Source organism: Ambystoma mexicanum, chromosome 1q, assembly GCF_040938575.1.
Source record: "Ambystoma mexicanum isolate Mex_15411 chromosome 1q, UKY_AmexF1_1, whole genome shotgun sequence".
In the NCBI taxonomy this organism is placed as follows: domain Eukaryota; kingdom Metazoa; phylum Chordata; class Amphibia; order Caudata; family Ambystomatidae; genus Ambystoma; species Ambystoma mexicanum.
The window spans coordinates 1,232,425,813-1,232,442,990 of NC_090922.1; the positions used below are offsets into that span (position 1 = coordinate 1,232,425,813).

The 17,178-nt window shown below is 46.0% G+C and overlaps 1 protein-coding gene across 2 annotated transcripts in view; it reads right to left on the reverse strand.

Annotated features, from left to right (window-relative positions):
- ALG6 (ALG6 alpha-1,3-glucosyltransferase) overlaps positions 1-17,178 on the reverse strand; it is a 908,528-nt gene that overhangs the window by 284,079 nt on the left and 607,271 nt on the right. For both annotated transcript variants that reach the window (XM_069642009.1, XM_069642008.1), the window contains exon 8: positions 14,131-14,266. In XM_069642009.1, coding sequence (XP_069498110.1) covers positions 14,131-14,266 — 136 coding nt within the window. The remainder of the gene's footprint in view (positions 1-14,130; positions 14,267-17,178) is intronic.

Here is a 17,178-nt window from a genome sequence, read left to right on the forward strand (position 1 = left end):
TATGTTGGGTTGCGTCTGTTTTGCTTACACAAATTGATTGAAGCTCCGCGGGCTCTGCTTTGTTGTTGAATTATTCTGTTAGATTGATAGCTGTGTTTGAGAAATCTTCTACTTCTTTATCTTCTATGTTTTGATGTAGTTGTTGACACTGCCCTTGTATTTTTGTGATATAGGGAGACAGAGCGTTTTCATGCGAGGTTCCAATAGGTTTTCTGTCTGCCTAGAAATTCTGGTGGTATTGGGGTGTTGCGGTGTGGAGGCAGTTGCGAGGTACGGTGTTAGATATAAGGATTTATCTCTTCTCATGACGTTTGTTCTGCTGGTTCTGGTGTTTGTAGGGGTGTGTTCTATATTTTGGCAGTTACTATTGGAAGAGTGAGCGCCTTCATTGGGATTGTTCCTTGTCCTTGTTCCGTATTTCTTTGGCGGCGGTCTGTTCTGTGTCAGGGCATCTTGTGGCCCTACGTGGTTTCTGGGCTTGGACTTTTTCTTTCCTTGTTGCTTGGGGTTACAGGGCCTGTAGCACTCCTGAAGGATCTCTTGTGGTTTGGATGGTGCTCAGCCTTGTCCTTTTGCCTTGTGATTGCGCGGTGCACTATGTGGCCTCGCTTCTTTTGTACATAGTTATAATCCTGGGGTAGTTGTGATATGATGGGATGCTGTTGTAGAATGGCTGGGGTGTCTGTGTTTGAGTGATATTGAGATATTTGGGGGATTCCCGGCTTAGATTGTGCTAGGGTGCAGGTAGTTTGCTGGGGGTTTCCCGGGTGGCTGCCTAAATAGTGGATTTGAGTTTCGTATCTCTCTTTCCTGTGGGTGGAGGGTCTAGGTGCAGTGGTGTTGGGATATTAGGCATTGGAGAGACGGTAGGCAGTTGGATTATCAGTCGGTTGTGGGAGTTTAACGTCTTGACCTTGGTTCTTAGTTAGGTAGTGATCAAACTATGGTTAGTTGTTTCAGCGGGTAGCCCTATGTTCCTGAACGGTTGGTGAAGGCCTGGGTTTCACAAAATGGCAGATGTAAACACTGCTAAATGTGAGATTCCTGGCATGTGGGAGAATAGCCTGGACTTCAGAGTTGCAGATATAAGCACACCTACATTTGAGATTCCTCGACAGTGGGAGAAAGGTCTGGGTCTCACAAAAAAGGCAGATATAAAAAACACAGCTGAATATGAGACTTCTCTACAGCGTGAGAAAGGCCTTGGTTTCACAAAAAGGCAGTTATAAACACAGCTGAATTTGAGATTACTAGATAGTGGGAGAACGGCCTAGCTTTCACAGATTGGCAGATATGAACATACCTACTTTTGAGATTCCTAGATATTGGGAGAAAGGCCTGGGTTTTCCAGAATGGCAGATATAAACACGCCTACGTTTGAGATTCCTAGATAGTGGGAGAAAGGCCTAGTTTTCAGAGAGTGGCAGATTTGAACACACCTACGTTTGAGATTCCTAGATAGTGGGAAAATGGCCTCGTTTTCACAGAGTGGCATATATGAACACACCTACGTTTGAGATTTCTAGATAGTGAGAGAAAGGCCTAGTTTTCACAGAGTGGCAGATATGAACACACCTACGTTTGCGATTTCTAGATAGTGGGAGAAAGGCCTAGTTTTCAGAGAGTGGCAGTTATGAGCACACCTACGTTTCAGATTCCTAGATATTGGGAGAAAGGCCTGGGTTTCACAGAATGGCAGATCTAAACGGTTCCATGTAATATTGTCGCCACAAAAGGCGACATTATTGCATGGAACATGCAAGGGACACCCCCGCAACCCCCCAATTATTTTTTTTGTTTTTTTTAACAAAATGTTTTTTCTTTCCCCCTATCGCCACATATATGGTCACCCAAATAATATCGCCACAACATTTTCCCGGCGATATTATTTACGGCAACCATATATGTGGCGATATTAATACCTGATACCATCTAAACAGAGCTAAATTTAAGATTCCTAGACCGTGGGAGAAAGGCCTAGTTTTCACAGAGTGGCAGATATGAACACACATACGTTTGAGATTCCTAGATAGTGGGAGAAAGGCCTAGTTTTCACAGAATGGCAGAAATAAACACAGCTAAGTTTGAGATTCCTAGACAGCGTCAGAAAGGCCTGGATTTCACAAAATGGCAGATATAATCACAGCTAAGTTTGAGATTCCTAGAGAGCGGGGGAAGGCCCAGGCTTCAAAATACAAAGGGCATTTAAGTGCGGTTGGATTCCCGCTGGTCTTCCCAGAAGATGTCACAGGTGTTTTTGATTGGTGCAATTATTGCAAGTTTTGTCACCCTAAGGTGAGTTGAGCATTAACGTGGCTCTTAGTACCTTAAAGTTGTGCCTACCTTATCTGTTGACGCTGGTTGACAGCCGTCTAGTCCCCGTCTGGCACGTGTGGACCCTGGACACTTTCGCTGCAGATTGTGCTGGTTGCTGGTGAAGTGTCTTTGTCACCACCAAATTGAGTGGAGGCAGGATGCAAGCTAGTGTTAAAGTTGTCTAGATGTGACACAATGCTAATCTTAACAAATCTTCTATCTGAGTGTGACACATAGCTAAACTTCACCAGGACAGAATGTGAATGCCTAAATTGGAGGCACACATCAGAAGTGCAAGCATCTAGATTTGAAGTATCTGAATAGATGGAGAATGCACAAGTATGGGACACAACAGTGAATAACACCACTGAGTGTTTGTTACACAGTAGTGAAGGGGTATTCTTTACTAGTTTGCTGATTTTGGTATTCTTATGTTGTGTAGGTAATAAGAGAGGCAGGGCTTTTTGGAATAGTGATTGCTGTACCCCCCACTCAGACCACACTTATCTTGTCAGTCGCTGCTGGTTGACGGCTGGCTAGTGGCTTCTTCGTTTATGCAGGCTTCAAAAGATTCAAAATGAAGCAGTACACCTCATTCAACAACTTCAGAAAGCCACGCCCATTAAATCTTTTTAGCAACAACTACATTGGCTTCTAGTCCAGCAGAGGATACAGTTTAAAATCCTCTGTTGGGTTTTTAAGTGCAAGCTTGATCAGGTTCCACTTTATCTAAGCGCTCTGTTGAACTGGTATCAACCAGCAAAGTATCCAAGTTCGATGCACAGCAACCTCTTGGTAATCCATTGTACGTGCTGTCGGACCAGCCGTGTAAGCTCATGGCTGACAACACTATCCATTTTCTGGAAAAGACTTAAAACATGACTCTTTATCTGATTCATTGAGTCGTTCCGTGCAACTTCAGTATTTTAACACCTATGTTCAGATACAAGGTCTCTTGTCCGATCCCTCGTGATCTGTGCATGATAAATATACAAAATATATAGTCTGTACGGACCTCTAGCCATTGAGGTAGACCTTACAAACGAAGGGACTGGATGGCGTTTCCGCAAAGCTAAGAAGATGGGTGATGTCGCTCTAGGATCCTACGCTTGAAGCGGAATACATGCCCGGACCTGCACACTATTTATCACGTATGATGGCATATAGTGGAGCTGAATCTTATGATGATAGGGATGATGAAGAAGAGGATTGTGTTTGTGTTTGAGTGTTGAGCAAAGCATGATTTCGAGAGATTAATGGAATTCCTGTCTGGAAGAGGATGAAGTGACACAAAGAGTCACAGAATGGATAGAGAAAGGCAGCATACTGAAAGAAAGCATAGTGAGGCCAGACCTACAAGGCATATGGCTCATTAGGGATTAATTGCAGGTTGTGAGGGGCGACAGAGTGATAACACCTTGTGGTTTGAGAAAGAAGATTATCTTTGTGCCCCATGAAAGTATCAAGGCATCACGAAGAACAAAGAGATCTGAATACTGGTGTCCTGGTTGTGAGCTAGAGAGTAGTAAGGAATTAAATATCATGCAAAGTGAGTGAGAAAAGCCTTAACTGCAAGGAAGTTTCCAATAACACAAATGTCTATTCCCCACATGCCCTGGGAAAGGGTTGGTATGGATCTATTCGGTCCCTTCCATAGTCAGGGAATACCCCAATATTGCATTGTGTTAGTTGACATGCTGTCCAAGTGGATACAGGTGATGGTCATCAAAGATATATCCACGAGAGAAGTAATTTGCTTCATGGAGGACGTTTTCAGAAGAGAAGGATATCCCAAAGAAATTCTAACTGACAACGGGGTACGGTTTAAGTCCAATGAGATGAAGGTATATCTGAGAGAAGGGAATAGTTTCTTACCTGTAACACCATTTCTCCAGCATTGGTATCTTTCATGGATTCACATGCTTGGATCTTTCATGGATTCACATGCTTAGAACATTCCCCGTTGTCAGGCTGGGAATCCCCGGTACATTATATAGACCCTTTCCCGTAGGAAATTTTTTTCGACGCTTATGCGTCCTATCCACCTCGTTTTGTATCATGCGTGCCCGTACCGTCAGGACGTCATGATATAAATACAGGCCCCGCCCCCGCGCTCCCTCAGATTTCGGCCCCCAAAGTAGTGGGGGAACCGGTTCGCATGTTCAGGGGAGGCAGGTGGGTGCATGTGAATCCATGAAAGATACCAATGCTGGAGAAATGGAGTTACAGGTAAGAAACTATTCCCTTCTCCAGCATTGGATCTTTCATGGATTCACATGCTTAGAATAGATTACATAGCAGTACCACCCCCAAGAGGAGGCGTGCATGCAAACCCATATACTTTCTTCGCAAAGCCCGTTCCCTATGATCATTTATACATTAGTAATCGTTAACATAGGAAAACGAACCACATACAGTCATAAATTCCACAGGATTCAACCCCTCAGCCGGGGCTTACCTTATTGGAATAGGTGTCGGAGCACCGCCTATCCCATCCGGGTATCTTCGGCATGTTGCTAGGACAGGCAGTAATGGCGGGTAAAGGTGTGTGTAGCCGCCCAGGTAGCCGCCATGCAGATGTCCCCCAGAGGGACTCCGGCTCACAGTGCCGTCGACGATGCCGCTGCTCTAGTTGAATGAGCTCTTGGCCGTCGTAGAAGAGGTTTCCCTGCCCTGGAATGGCAGTACGAAATGGTAGATGACACCCATCTTGACAGTCCTTGCTTTGAAATGGCTTTTCCTCTAGCACCCAACCTATAGGCCACGAACAGCTGTCTCGTTTCTCTGAACGGTTGCGTACGATGAAGATAAAACTTAAGAGCCCTTTTTACATCCAATGTGTGTAACGTGCGCTCCGCTCCCGAGCATGGCTCCGCAAAAAACGTAGGCAACACAATAGAGGAGTGTTTATGGAACACCGAAGGAGCTTTTGGTATGATCTGTGGGTTAGTGGCTAGGACTACCTTGTTCTTGAAAAATCGTAAGTATGGTGGGTCTACCACTAGAGCCTGAACTTCTGAAATACGTCGGGCTGAAGTGATGGCCACCAGGAAGGCCAATTTCCACGACAAAAACTTTAGAGGCGATGATGACATTGGCTCAAAAGGAGGCTTCATAAGAGACGTTAAGACCAGATTGAGGCTCCACTCCGGCGGAAATTTCTTCTCTGGAGGGAAACTCCGAAAGAGGCCTTTAAGGAAGTGCTTAATCAGGCGGTCGCTGAACAATGGTGCCGAATGCCGTCGACGAGTAAACCTGGAAATGGCGGCCAGGTGTACTTTTATTGACGATACCGATAGGCCCTTTTGAGCTAAGAACAGCAAGTATGGAAGGAGCTGTTCCGGCTTAATCGATTGCGGGGCCAAACCTGGTTGATCCTCACACCACTGACAGAAACTTCTCCATTTGTACGCGTATGAGGCGTTTGTGGAAGGTGCTCTTGCCGCTTGCAGGATACGCTGAGAGTCCTCCGGAATCGTTAGCCGACCGAATTCGGCGAAGTCAGGAGCCAGGCCGTCAACTTGAGGCTGTCCGGGTCGTGATGCCAAACGACACCCTCCTGTCGAGACAGAAGGTCGGGGGTCTTCTGGAATCTCATCGGTTCCGCCGCCGCTAAGTGTAGCAGGTCTGAAAACCACACCTGTCTGGCCCAGTACGGGGCCACCAGAATTACCCGACATGGGTACCTGAGGATCCATTGCAACGTCCTCCGGACAAGGGGAAATGGAGGGAATGCGTACAGGAATTTGTTCGTCCATGGGAAGGAGAACGCATCCCCCAGTGAGCCCTGCTGAGGCCATCTGCTTGCGTACTGATGGCATTTCCTGTTGTTCTTCGTCGCGAACAAGTCTATGGAAGGATGTCCCCATTTCTTGAATACTTGTTGTAGTTGTTGGTCGTTCAGCACCCATTCGTGAACTTCGTTCATTTCTCTGCTGAGGGCATCGGCTTCCACATTTCTCACGCCTGGCAGGTGGAACGCTAAGATTTGCATGTTGTGTTGCAGGGCCCAATGCCAGATTTTCTGTGCCTCCGTCGATAGGGACCTGGAACGTGTCCCTCCTTGTTTCATCAAGTAGAACATCGTAGTGGTGTTGTCCGTCATGACACGCACCACCGAGTCCCTCAGTTGAGGAAGAAAAGATTTCAGAGCCCATCGCACTGCTCTCAGTTCTAGCAGGTTGATATGCAGGGAGGACTCCTGCAACGACCACTGGCCTTGTACCTGTAACGTATCCAGATGAGCTCCCCATCCGCTCAGCGATGCATCCGTCACCACTGTCTTTTGGAACTCCGGTTCCAGTAGAGGCATTCCTTTCGTTAGATGAGTAGACACTCTCCACCAGCAGAGTGCTTGTACTAGTTGTTCGTCGACGACCAGTCTGTCGGACCAGCGACCTCGGCTCTGCGCCCAACGGTCCGCTAGAAATTCCTGGCAAGGCCTCATAAACAGACGGCAGTTGTTTATCAACGGAATGCAGGACGACATGGTCCCTAGCAGGGACATGTTTTTGCGCACTGAAACCTTGGTACCGCCTCTCCATTCCGACGCCTTGCTTTGAAGTTTCTGAATTCTTTCGCTGGATGGTCTCACCAGGCTTGTGTGTGTATGAAACTCCGCTCCTAGAAATACCAAGGTCCTCGAAGGCTCTACGGAGGACTTGTTGAAGTTTATTGCGAAGCCCAGTTCCTGTAAGAGGGACATTGTGGCCCTTAGACTGTCTCGTGTTTGTTCCCTGGACGAACCTCTGACCAGCCAGTCGTCTAGATATGGATAGACATGGTGACCATCCTTCCTTAAATGGGCCGCTATAGGGGCCAAGCACTTGGTGAACGTCCTGGGGGAGGACTTGAGCCCGAACGGGAGGACCTTGAACTGAAAATGCTTTCTCCCAACGACAAACCTTAAATATCTCCTGTGTCGTGGGCGTATTGGGATGTGAAAATAAGCGTCTTGAAGGTCTAGTGACGATAGATAATCCATGGGTTGCACCGACCTGATAACCTCTTGGAGCTTTAGCATTTTGAATTTTAGGCTCTTTAGCCATTTGTTGAGTACCCTCAGGTCGAGAATGGGCCTCCATTTGCCGTTTGGCATCTTGACAACGAAGAACCGGGAATAGACTCCTTGTCCTTCCTGTGCCACAGGAACTCTCTCTACCGCCCCTTTTCGCAACATAAGCGCCGCCTCTTGTCGTAAGATTCGGAGGTGGGGCTGTGTCGAGAATACAGGCGGAAGACGTGGAGGCTTGTCTTTGAATTGTAGCGCATGACCCATGCGAATCGTGTCTAGAACCCATCGATCTGTGGTGATGCATTTCCATTGGTCGAAGTGATGAGAGACTCGTCCCCCCAGGACGTTCCGAAGGCCGTCATTGGTTGCTGGTTTGCTTGTTCTTCGTCGACGATGGACCCGAGCCTCGCCGCCTGGAGGCTTGATAGTCTCTGCTTCTACGTGCCGACTGGGACGCTCGTCTGAAACCTTGCGAAGAGTACGAGGGCCTGTTAAATCCACGGTCCCTCGAGGCTCCAAAGCGGGAGTTTCCAGAAGCACCCCTAAAGGGGCGAAAAGAGCGAAAGTTTCTACCCGTTTGGAGGGCGCCGAGGGACCTAGCAGTATCCGTGTCTTCTTTCATCCCCTTCAACGCTTCATCAACCTTTTCGCCAAACAGGTGTTCCCCTTCACATGGCATGTCAAGGACTTTGTACTGGACTTCAGGACGGAAAGTAGTACATTTGAGCCACGCTTGTCGACGAAGTACTACTCCATGGTTGATTTGTTTGAAGCCAGACTCTGCTAGGTCAACTGCAATATTAATTGCGTGGTTCGAGGCCTCTTCGCCATCCCGCACCTGTAACATAGCTGCTTTCCGGTGTTCGTCTGGCAGATGTTCTAGGATAGGGGCTAGTTTGTGCCACATTTCTCTATCATATCGTGACACGATCGCTAAGGAATTGGCTGCTCTTACTGTCGTCGCACCGACCGAGAGCACCTTTTTTCCAAAGGCGTCTTGCCTCCAAGCCTCGCTTTCTGGTGGCGTTGAACATTTTTGCTGTACCCTGGCCTTCCTAGCCGCTGCCGCCGACACCACCGAGTCAGACAGAGGCTGTGATGTTAAACATTTTGGAGTGGACTAAGGAGCTTTAAACTTTTTCTCAATCCGTCCCTTTATAGCTGGCTCCGAGAACGGATGGCGCATCGTCTTGAGACCTTCTTGCCACACGTGGTCCAGAATTGGGATGGCAAATACCGATTTCCTCCTTTGACCCATATGGTCAAAAAGGAAACAGTCTTTCTTCTGCTCCTCAGGAATCAAGCCGAACTCGGAACAAGCTTTTCCCATCATTGCATGGAAGGCTCCCACATCATCCGGGGGAGATGGCTGTGTCTGGCTCCTCGTAGACTCTACCTCTACATCCGAACTCCATGTTGGGTCCCTCGACGGTGACAGGGAGATGTCTGACCCAGAGTCACCCAGTATAGAATCGGACTCCGACAACTCACCCTCCTCCTGCGCTCGAGGACGATCTTTTACCGCCTGGGGAGCCGATGGGTTTTTAGTCGTCGAGCGAGCCGTACAAGTTTGCTCGTCGACGGAAGGTACAGAAAAAAGTGACGATGACGTCCCAGGTTGAGGGATCTGTGTATCCAGCCGTTGCAGGAACTTCTGAAGAGTATTAAGCACATCCAGAGACAGAACTGTCTGGGAGGTCAGTAACGTTGATGATATAGGTACCATACCCCCACTCGCACTCGTCGTCGTCGCCGACGTGGAAGGCCGTAAGCCTAAATCCGATGGCTGCAGAACCGTGTCACCTTCACCTTCCGCCGAGCAGGCCGTGTCTGGCTGCAGTAAGACTTCAGGGGGGATCGGGTCATAGACCTCTGGCAGCCAAGCCATAGACTGAGTCTCCGTCGACGAAGGAATCCCAACCGCTGCTGCCTGGACGGTAATAGGCATCGTCAATGACACCGATGTCGACGAGCAAGTCGTCGAGCCCTTAGACTTTGTCGCCGATTTCGATGCCGACTTCCCGGCTGAACCATCTCGACTCATGGAAGACCTGGGACGGTCCCCTGAGGAGGATTTTGACAGCGCTTGCCTCTCCGTCTTAGATGATGAGGAGGAGGAGGGCTTTTTATGTGATGAGGAAGACCCAGCATGCTTCCCCTTATGCTTGTCCTCAGCGTGGATTTCCGCTGGCCGCACCTTTTTCGATGGAGGTTCCAACTTGCTCCTGGAGACCGTGGAGCCAACTTCCGAAGCCGGGTAGGCACCCGCTCCGTCATTAAGCCAGTCGACCAGCCTTCTTTTACGGTCCTTAAGGGTTTTTTGGGAGAAACCCTGGCATATCTCACATGTATCCGCCGTGTGGTGCGGGTGGAGACAGTAGATACAATCCATGTGGCCATCTCCTTCATAAACTTTTTTGAGGCCACATGTCGCACAAGGGCGAAATAACGCTTTTCCAGACATAATTCTCCAGAATTTGAACGTCGCCGAAGCGAAACAGAAAAAACAACCTAGTTTCCACTAGTAGTAATCACGAGGATCCCACTACTTTGAAAGACGGTTGAAATCTGAGGGAGCGCGGGGGCGGGGCCTGTATTTATATCATGACGTCCTGACGGTACGGGCACGCATGATACAAAACGAGGTGGATAGGACGCATAAGCGTCGAAAAAATTTTCCTACGGGAAAGGGTCTATATAATGTACCGGGGATTCCCAGCCTGACGACGGGGAATGTTCTAAGCATGTGAATCCATGAAAGATCCAAGCATGTGAATCCATGAAAGATCCAATGCTGGAGAAAATGACATTGTACATCATAGGTTAACATCAATATATCATCCACAGACTAATGGTGTAGCAGTAAGATGAAATAAGGTTAAAGGATTTTATGGGTTGGGACTGGGCTAACAATCAGGATCGGAAGGAAACTGTAATGGACAGAGTGGAGGTTCTCAGGTTTTCGCCACACTGCACTACTGGGCTATCTCCTTTTGAAATTAGTAGAGGAAGGAAACCCAAAAGCAAATTGTGTTCCCCCCACCCCCTGGTTGAAAGGGGCAAGATGCCTGTGGGCAGATGCAGAGAAGGCAAAATGTCATATCAGAGAGCGACAAGGTTATGACAAGGATACAATACGAGAGGAAATCCTTACAAGAAGGAGAAGTAGAAGAAGGTGAGTTTGGGAATGTAAAGCTGCCATGTGAACTGAGGAGAGGACCAATAAGGTGGTCTCAACCTCAGAGGGTACTGGATGTATTCCATGGAGCTGTCAAGACAGAAGGTGGAAGGGCCTGGAATTTGAATAGAGTGGTCAAGGTTGTGCAAGCTTGCAGGAGCAGCGACAAGGTAAAATTTAAGGGACACAATGAAATGCAAAGACCGAAGAGAATGATGAGTTGTCCTAGCTATTTTAAAGATGTTGTTGTTTCTGGATGAAAGGGAGATGTGTAGTATCTTTTACAGATCTGGATGATGGAGTAGAATGTGGAAGGTTGAAGTTGGAACGTAGGAGTGCGAGAGAAGGAGACAGCGTGAGTGAGAAGAGGACCGTTGAAGGAGAGGGAGATTCAGGAACTGCTGGTGCACCTTTATACATGAATAGTCCTACAACGAAATATAGAATCGCAACAAGTACCTGGTCAGTGCCCATCCCTATACACACACCAATGAAAAAAGATCAACAATAGTGAAACTTCCCACAATGGCACAGCCTTTGTGACTGTTGATCTTCACGCTTTTTGACATCGGTCCTCTGAGCTCTCATGTACCAAGCGCAAACAATATAGCGATGGCCTGGCTGTAAGTAGCATACTTGTAAGACCAAAGGTCCAAGCTTGGACATATCTTCCAGGGTGCTCTTTTATATATTTCTCCTCTGGTTCACCCTTATCCTGTGGAATATGATCTCCAGAGACCATAAAAGGATTGCTATTCTAATGTGCACCCCAGAAGCAGTAGTCTTCTGAGGAACAGGCTTACACAAGAAGACCCTTCTTTTCGCAGGACAACACCCTTGCTTGGCTGGCTGTCTGCAGATTGCCCAGTCAGTGGCAATTCTACTACTTCTTAGGGTACAGTTTGTGGGTGTACCCAGAGTTACGTAGGTCAGTATCCCACCAGCAGCATAAAAAATATAGGTTGCCCCAGCAGTCAAGCCATGTTACCCATGATGAACGAATGTCAGGATGTTAAAAGGGATGGCTTTCCTCCTGTAAGTTGGCCATGATCAAATAAGGCGTTGTCTGGCTTTCCTGGCACAATACAAATATCTGTTAATGCATAGAAATGGCTTTGTCTTTGCAAGTGATGTTGCAATGTGATGCACATAGTACTTGGTGTCAAAGACCATCACATTTAAATTAATGCACACATGTGGCTGTAGGGTCTGAGCGAATATTATGAACTCCATTCAAGCTGCATGAGCGCGAACAGGATTTCTTTCTAGAATGTGCTTCGCTGAATTGACCACTACCTTCCCAGAAGGACTATTATAAAAGTGACTGTGCACTAAATGGGAAATCTACTGCCAAGATCCACAACTTTTCTGCGGTTCTTCTACTATCCTTGTGGAAAAGAACAACCAAGGAAGAAAGCTGAGCAAATCCATGTAGGGTATACGTGCTAAAAGATCAGCAACAATGACCTCCCAAAGCGCCATCTGTGATCTCAGCTATCATAGACCGCCCAACTCACATACAACACACAAGCAACTTTAACTACTGCAGGGTGGGGACTCTCCCTGGTAAATGGACTCCAGGTTACAACACAACACCAGCCCTAGTCACTAGTACAAGTTTGTGCCTGGGTCACCATCCTGCAGCCCCACCATCGCTGAATGGGCCTAAAGAAGTATGCGCTCAGGTCTGTGGTCATCAAGTACAAGGGATGAACCCTACTGCTTATTACTCTGCGCTCACACTTCAGTGAACACCTCCAAGTGAACGGATTTCTGTTCTTATGGTCACGCACTGATTCCCTGCCACCACCCACGTCCTGGGATTCAATGGACTGACATACTGAGGCATCTTCACAGAGCCAATCAGCCAATGTCGTCACACCCTTGAGCCTGGAACTGCTGCCACTGCTGAACTAGAAACATGTCTGCTATGGTACTCTGTGCTGTCTTTTACCAACCACAGCATCCACCCCCACTGACAAAGATGAACGACGCCAGAAGGCTCCACTAGAAAGATTCCACATCACAGAACTAACAAGCCGGACAGTAAAATGTCAACAGCTAGTATCTGATCCTCTTAAGACGAGAAAGCATCTTGACGTCAACCATTCAGTGCAGAAGCATCGCCAACTTGCGTGTAGGCAATGTTGAGGTACCCTTTCTTGCACTTTCCAGCAACCATGAGTTACTTGCCACAGAAATAAGGTGATCAAGAGAGTTCTGTAGTTAAAGAAACCAGATCACAGCTAAAACAAGGTTTGGCAAAGCCAACAGTTATGGCTTTTGTGTAGGCATTTTGCAGGCACTGCTATAATTGTACTACCTGGCCACAAGATGTCAACAGTTGGCAAAGGGTGTCAGCCCCTAGGCATATCATGGCAGTGGCTGGTAAATGTCTATCTAATGCCTACATAAGAGCCAAACGTGTTGGTTTTCACAGTGCTGGTTTTAAACCAAAATTCAGGTAAAGGAACTAATGCAAGGACGCACACACCACTTATAAATCAAGTGGTTGAAAGAACATTTTGTCAAGACACTTTTTATGTAACATGTCTTTCACATTCCGCATCAGCAGCACATGCTTTTTTACTGCACTGCTAATGCAGCATGGCATTAATATCTTTTGCGTAGTAGGGAGCATGGGAGGAAGAGTGTGGGGCGCAGGAAGGGCAAGATGACAGTGTGGAAAGCAGGAGGTAAGCAGCACTCATATGCAGCGGGAGTGGGGTGAAGGCAACCAGGCAGGTGGGACCCAGGCCCTCCCAAGTAACGGCACTGATGAGCCGTGGAAGGTAAAGGGGGGACCCGCCTCTTCGAAGTGCAACCTTGCTGCAAGGTTAAGACATGGAAGTATTTTTATTACACTGAGAGCTGGTTTACAGATACAATTTAAGCCATTAACTTGAAGAAAGAAAGCTTAGAAATAGTATTGGCAGTCCCTTAAAAGCACAGAGCTAGCCCAAAGAGATCCCAATGGGGTTTTGTGTGGGGCAGGTAGTGGGTGGGAATGGCAATAGAGACTAGAATGGTCATTGGCGGCCAATGGGTGGGTAAAAAAAACAATGTGTCCCTCCTCTCATCCCATTTCTCTCCTTCAATTTCCATGCCAATAGTTCCAGCTTAGAGGCATCCCCTACAGTGCTGCCTAATAGACAAAACTAAAAAAAGACCTACCTGGACATAGATTATAACACATTTTACCAATCAATAAATCAGAATCTGGTATCAAACCCAAACCTCCATTCAACAGAGCTCAGCGTTAATTTCTTGAGTGCAGCTATATTGACAAGTGAGTGCTGTCTAATATTTGCAGAAATAACACCCAGACAGGAGAGCTTTCAACAATGCTACCATAAGGGATTGCTGGTTAATGTATTATAGGAGGTTCTGGAGAGAATCCCAACAATAATGAATAACATACACAATATACATACATAATTAATTAATCTAATTATTTATACAGTTCTGGCCAAACGAGTGCCGGAGAGCAAGATTTTAAATATATCGTTTTTCTGTATCCTACATAGAATATGTAATTACTAAAAATTACAGGCATGGACACAAAGGGGGTTCAATGCAAACAACCAACAGTGTAAAAAAAAAATAACGAAAGTTTACATGCCTCAAATAATCCTCGGTCAACTGGGAAAAGTCTTTGGAGCACTTGCAGCACTTGTTCAAAATCCGCCAAAAATGGTAGCCAACAGAGAGCAAAGGAAGCCATCACAGTGCAAGCAATTTTAATTAACAAGATAAACCTACAACAACAAGTATGTTAATTAGATCAGTGCATAAATAATAAAAGTTACAAACAGGTGAAGGGTTACATTACTTTATTACACAAAGTGGAATATTCTTACTGAAATCAATAACCATGGGAATACTGCATGTCAGTGTTTAGTGATAACAAAGCACTTGCCATAATTGTTTGGAATGTATTAAAGGACAGAACTAATTTCTTCCGAATCAAAATTTCATTTTTTAGGAATTACACTGCATTAAATATGCTTTAAAAGACCCACAACCTATAACAGGTGCATTCCATATCTGCAAGATTGCTTATGCACTTCGTGAACTGGCCCAAGATTAGATGGTCATAGCTTCAGATATTCTAGGCTTCCAGGCAAGAGAGCAACTAGAAATGGCCCGGAACTATGCAGCATATAGACCCCTCGTGCTTTGCCAGTCGCATCTCACCACACCAGCCTTGAAGTCCCTGCAAGGGCTCCACACAAGGCTTTACCATTTTGAACATGCATCAAGCAATGCTCTATGACACTGGCCGCTACTCTAAATACCATGATGATGTTTCTTGGGTGGGCAGACCTCAGATCTCCCTGGGAAACGCTATCCTCGTCAATTTGCTTAGAGGATCCAGTGTACATTTTGCCCTCGCATGAAGCATAGGGCGTCTAATTGTAGTACAAACATCTTTGTTATTATGGCATCCCCGTCTTTGCCTTCCCAAATATAATTATTTGCCAGATTCCAAATTAGTACGCCCCCCATATATCAGAAGCAAGAGATATTCCGTCAGTGCTATCTTACATTTCCCAACTTGAAAGCTTGTTGCCTGGCTTGTTTGTTCAAATAAATAAGCATTAAAGCAAAGCATCAAGATGGTTTCCTATATAATATATATAATTACAGTACCAAGTAATGAAGTTATTTTATATAGCGATTGTTACCACAGACTTCAGTTTCAAACAGCCTGTATTAACAAGTGTTACTTGTGGAAATTAATATACGTTTATACTAGTTTTGCCGAGTTTGAAAGGTTGATTCGGAGCAACAAGTATGTTTTTATTATTTTTTGTTTTGTTATTGAAACAGTTTTCTTTTTGCTTTATTCATTAATTTCAAAGGAGTAAATTCCATTCATTTCTTTCACACTATCCCTTCCCAAACACATGGCATCTGTACATAATCCATATATCCTTAGTTTTCGTAGCAGGCACTAACGATCCCCGCAAAATATTATGGGCCTGATTCCAAAACGTATTTTCTGGTGCAAATGAGGGATGCGCTTATGCAGCCTCTCCATCTGCACCAGAAAAACATGCTTCATGCATCAGAATGTACGATTCTATGAGACCCTCCTCCCTTGTGCAAATGGGCACAGTTGGGAGATGGTGTGTGTGCACTTGAAAAGTGCATCCACAGGTCAGGAATAGGATATGATATGATATTTTATTTGTATCGCGCTCGTAAATAAGTGTTTCAGAGCGCGAATAGGCAAGGGAGTGGAACGGGGGGAACACAAAAACAATAACGATCTTACTAGGCCCATTGACATTGAGAACGCGCAAGTACATGGAAAAGGGAAAAGTGCTTGGAGGGGAGCTTTGAAATGCGTTGGAAAAACACTCCTATGCCTTGAACAAGCACACAGGGACGCAGATTCGATGCTCCAGATAAGATTTTCAAGTGGGAGTATTTTACTCCCTATTTTGTAAAGTTGGCAGTTATTATTTTTTTTATTTTTTAGGGAGCAAAACAGTAGGCCCATTTCCAAAAGGGAGTATTTTATAAAAAAATATGTAATAGATATTTCCTTGTACGTAGTTATTCATGCACATCAAAAGATACATTTTTACATCTTCAGATCAGTCAGTAATAGTTTCTTCCTGTGGAACCACTTGTGCTACTGGTCGAAAGATATCCACAGAGATGTGTGGCGGAAAATAGGAGGAAAGGCACCTTATGTGCATTTCCCATATTTTGTACGCAGTATTTTTGCTCCCTATTTTAATTTTTTTGGACCATTTGTCTTTTTTTTAGAGACTAAACGTGGACGATACACCCCTTATCTTTGGGGCTGTGCAGAATGAATCAAAAGAGTCAGTTCTGACCCTTTCCTACATTTTGATGAAGTGTGACAACAGCAGTATGAATCACTGCTGTGCCACCTGCAGAAGTCTGCCAGTATATGACAAGAAAAGAGTTTCAGCTTGACTAAACCAAGACAGAGCTTATCCTATTCGGGCCTAAACATCTGATATGGAACTCTCCATTCATCCCAGCCAGGGTCTGTTCGATGTGCCAATGTCCTTTTCTACTTAGGTTAAGAATTTAGGTTACTGACCATCGAATTGGGGTGCACAGCAAGTTGGTTGCATGGTACAAACTGTATGCTATACCCTGCGCTTGTTGCAGCATGTTCTTCCGTTTATTTCTCAACTGATCTCAAAGCGGTAGTTAGCTCCTTGGTCAACTCGAGGGTGGATTATGCAAATGGCAGTCTAGCAAGCATTCGCCTGAGACACATTCGAGGTCATTACGACCCCGCCGGTCCGGTAACAACGGTGCCGGTAGGCTTACCAGCACCGTTGTTACCGGACGGCAGAGTAAAAGTTTGTAAGCCGGATGCCCTCCCGCCCGCCCGGTCTGACCTGGCAGGTGGAACGGCACCTGCTTGCAGACTTTGACAGTAGTCTCAGCACTATTATGAATGGTGCTGGTGCTCCGTCTTCCCCATTTCCATTGAGTCCTATAGGACTCAAATGGGAATGGGGAATGCCGTTTTTCCAGCGCCTGATTTCCTGGAACGCCAGGTCGTAATGAGTTGTAATGAGGCCCATTCACCATCTCCAATGTGCTCAAAACATTTTTTTAAAACACCTTTTTATTAAACAAGTTATTTTTCTACCGCAACATAAACCATCACCAT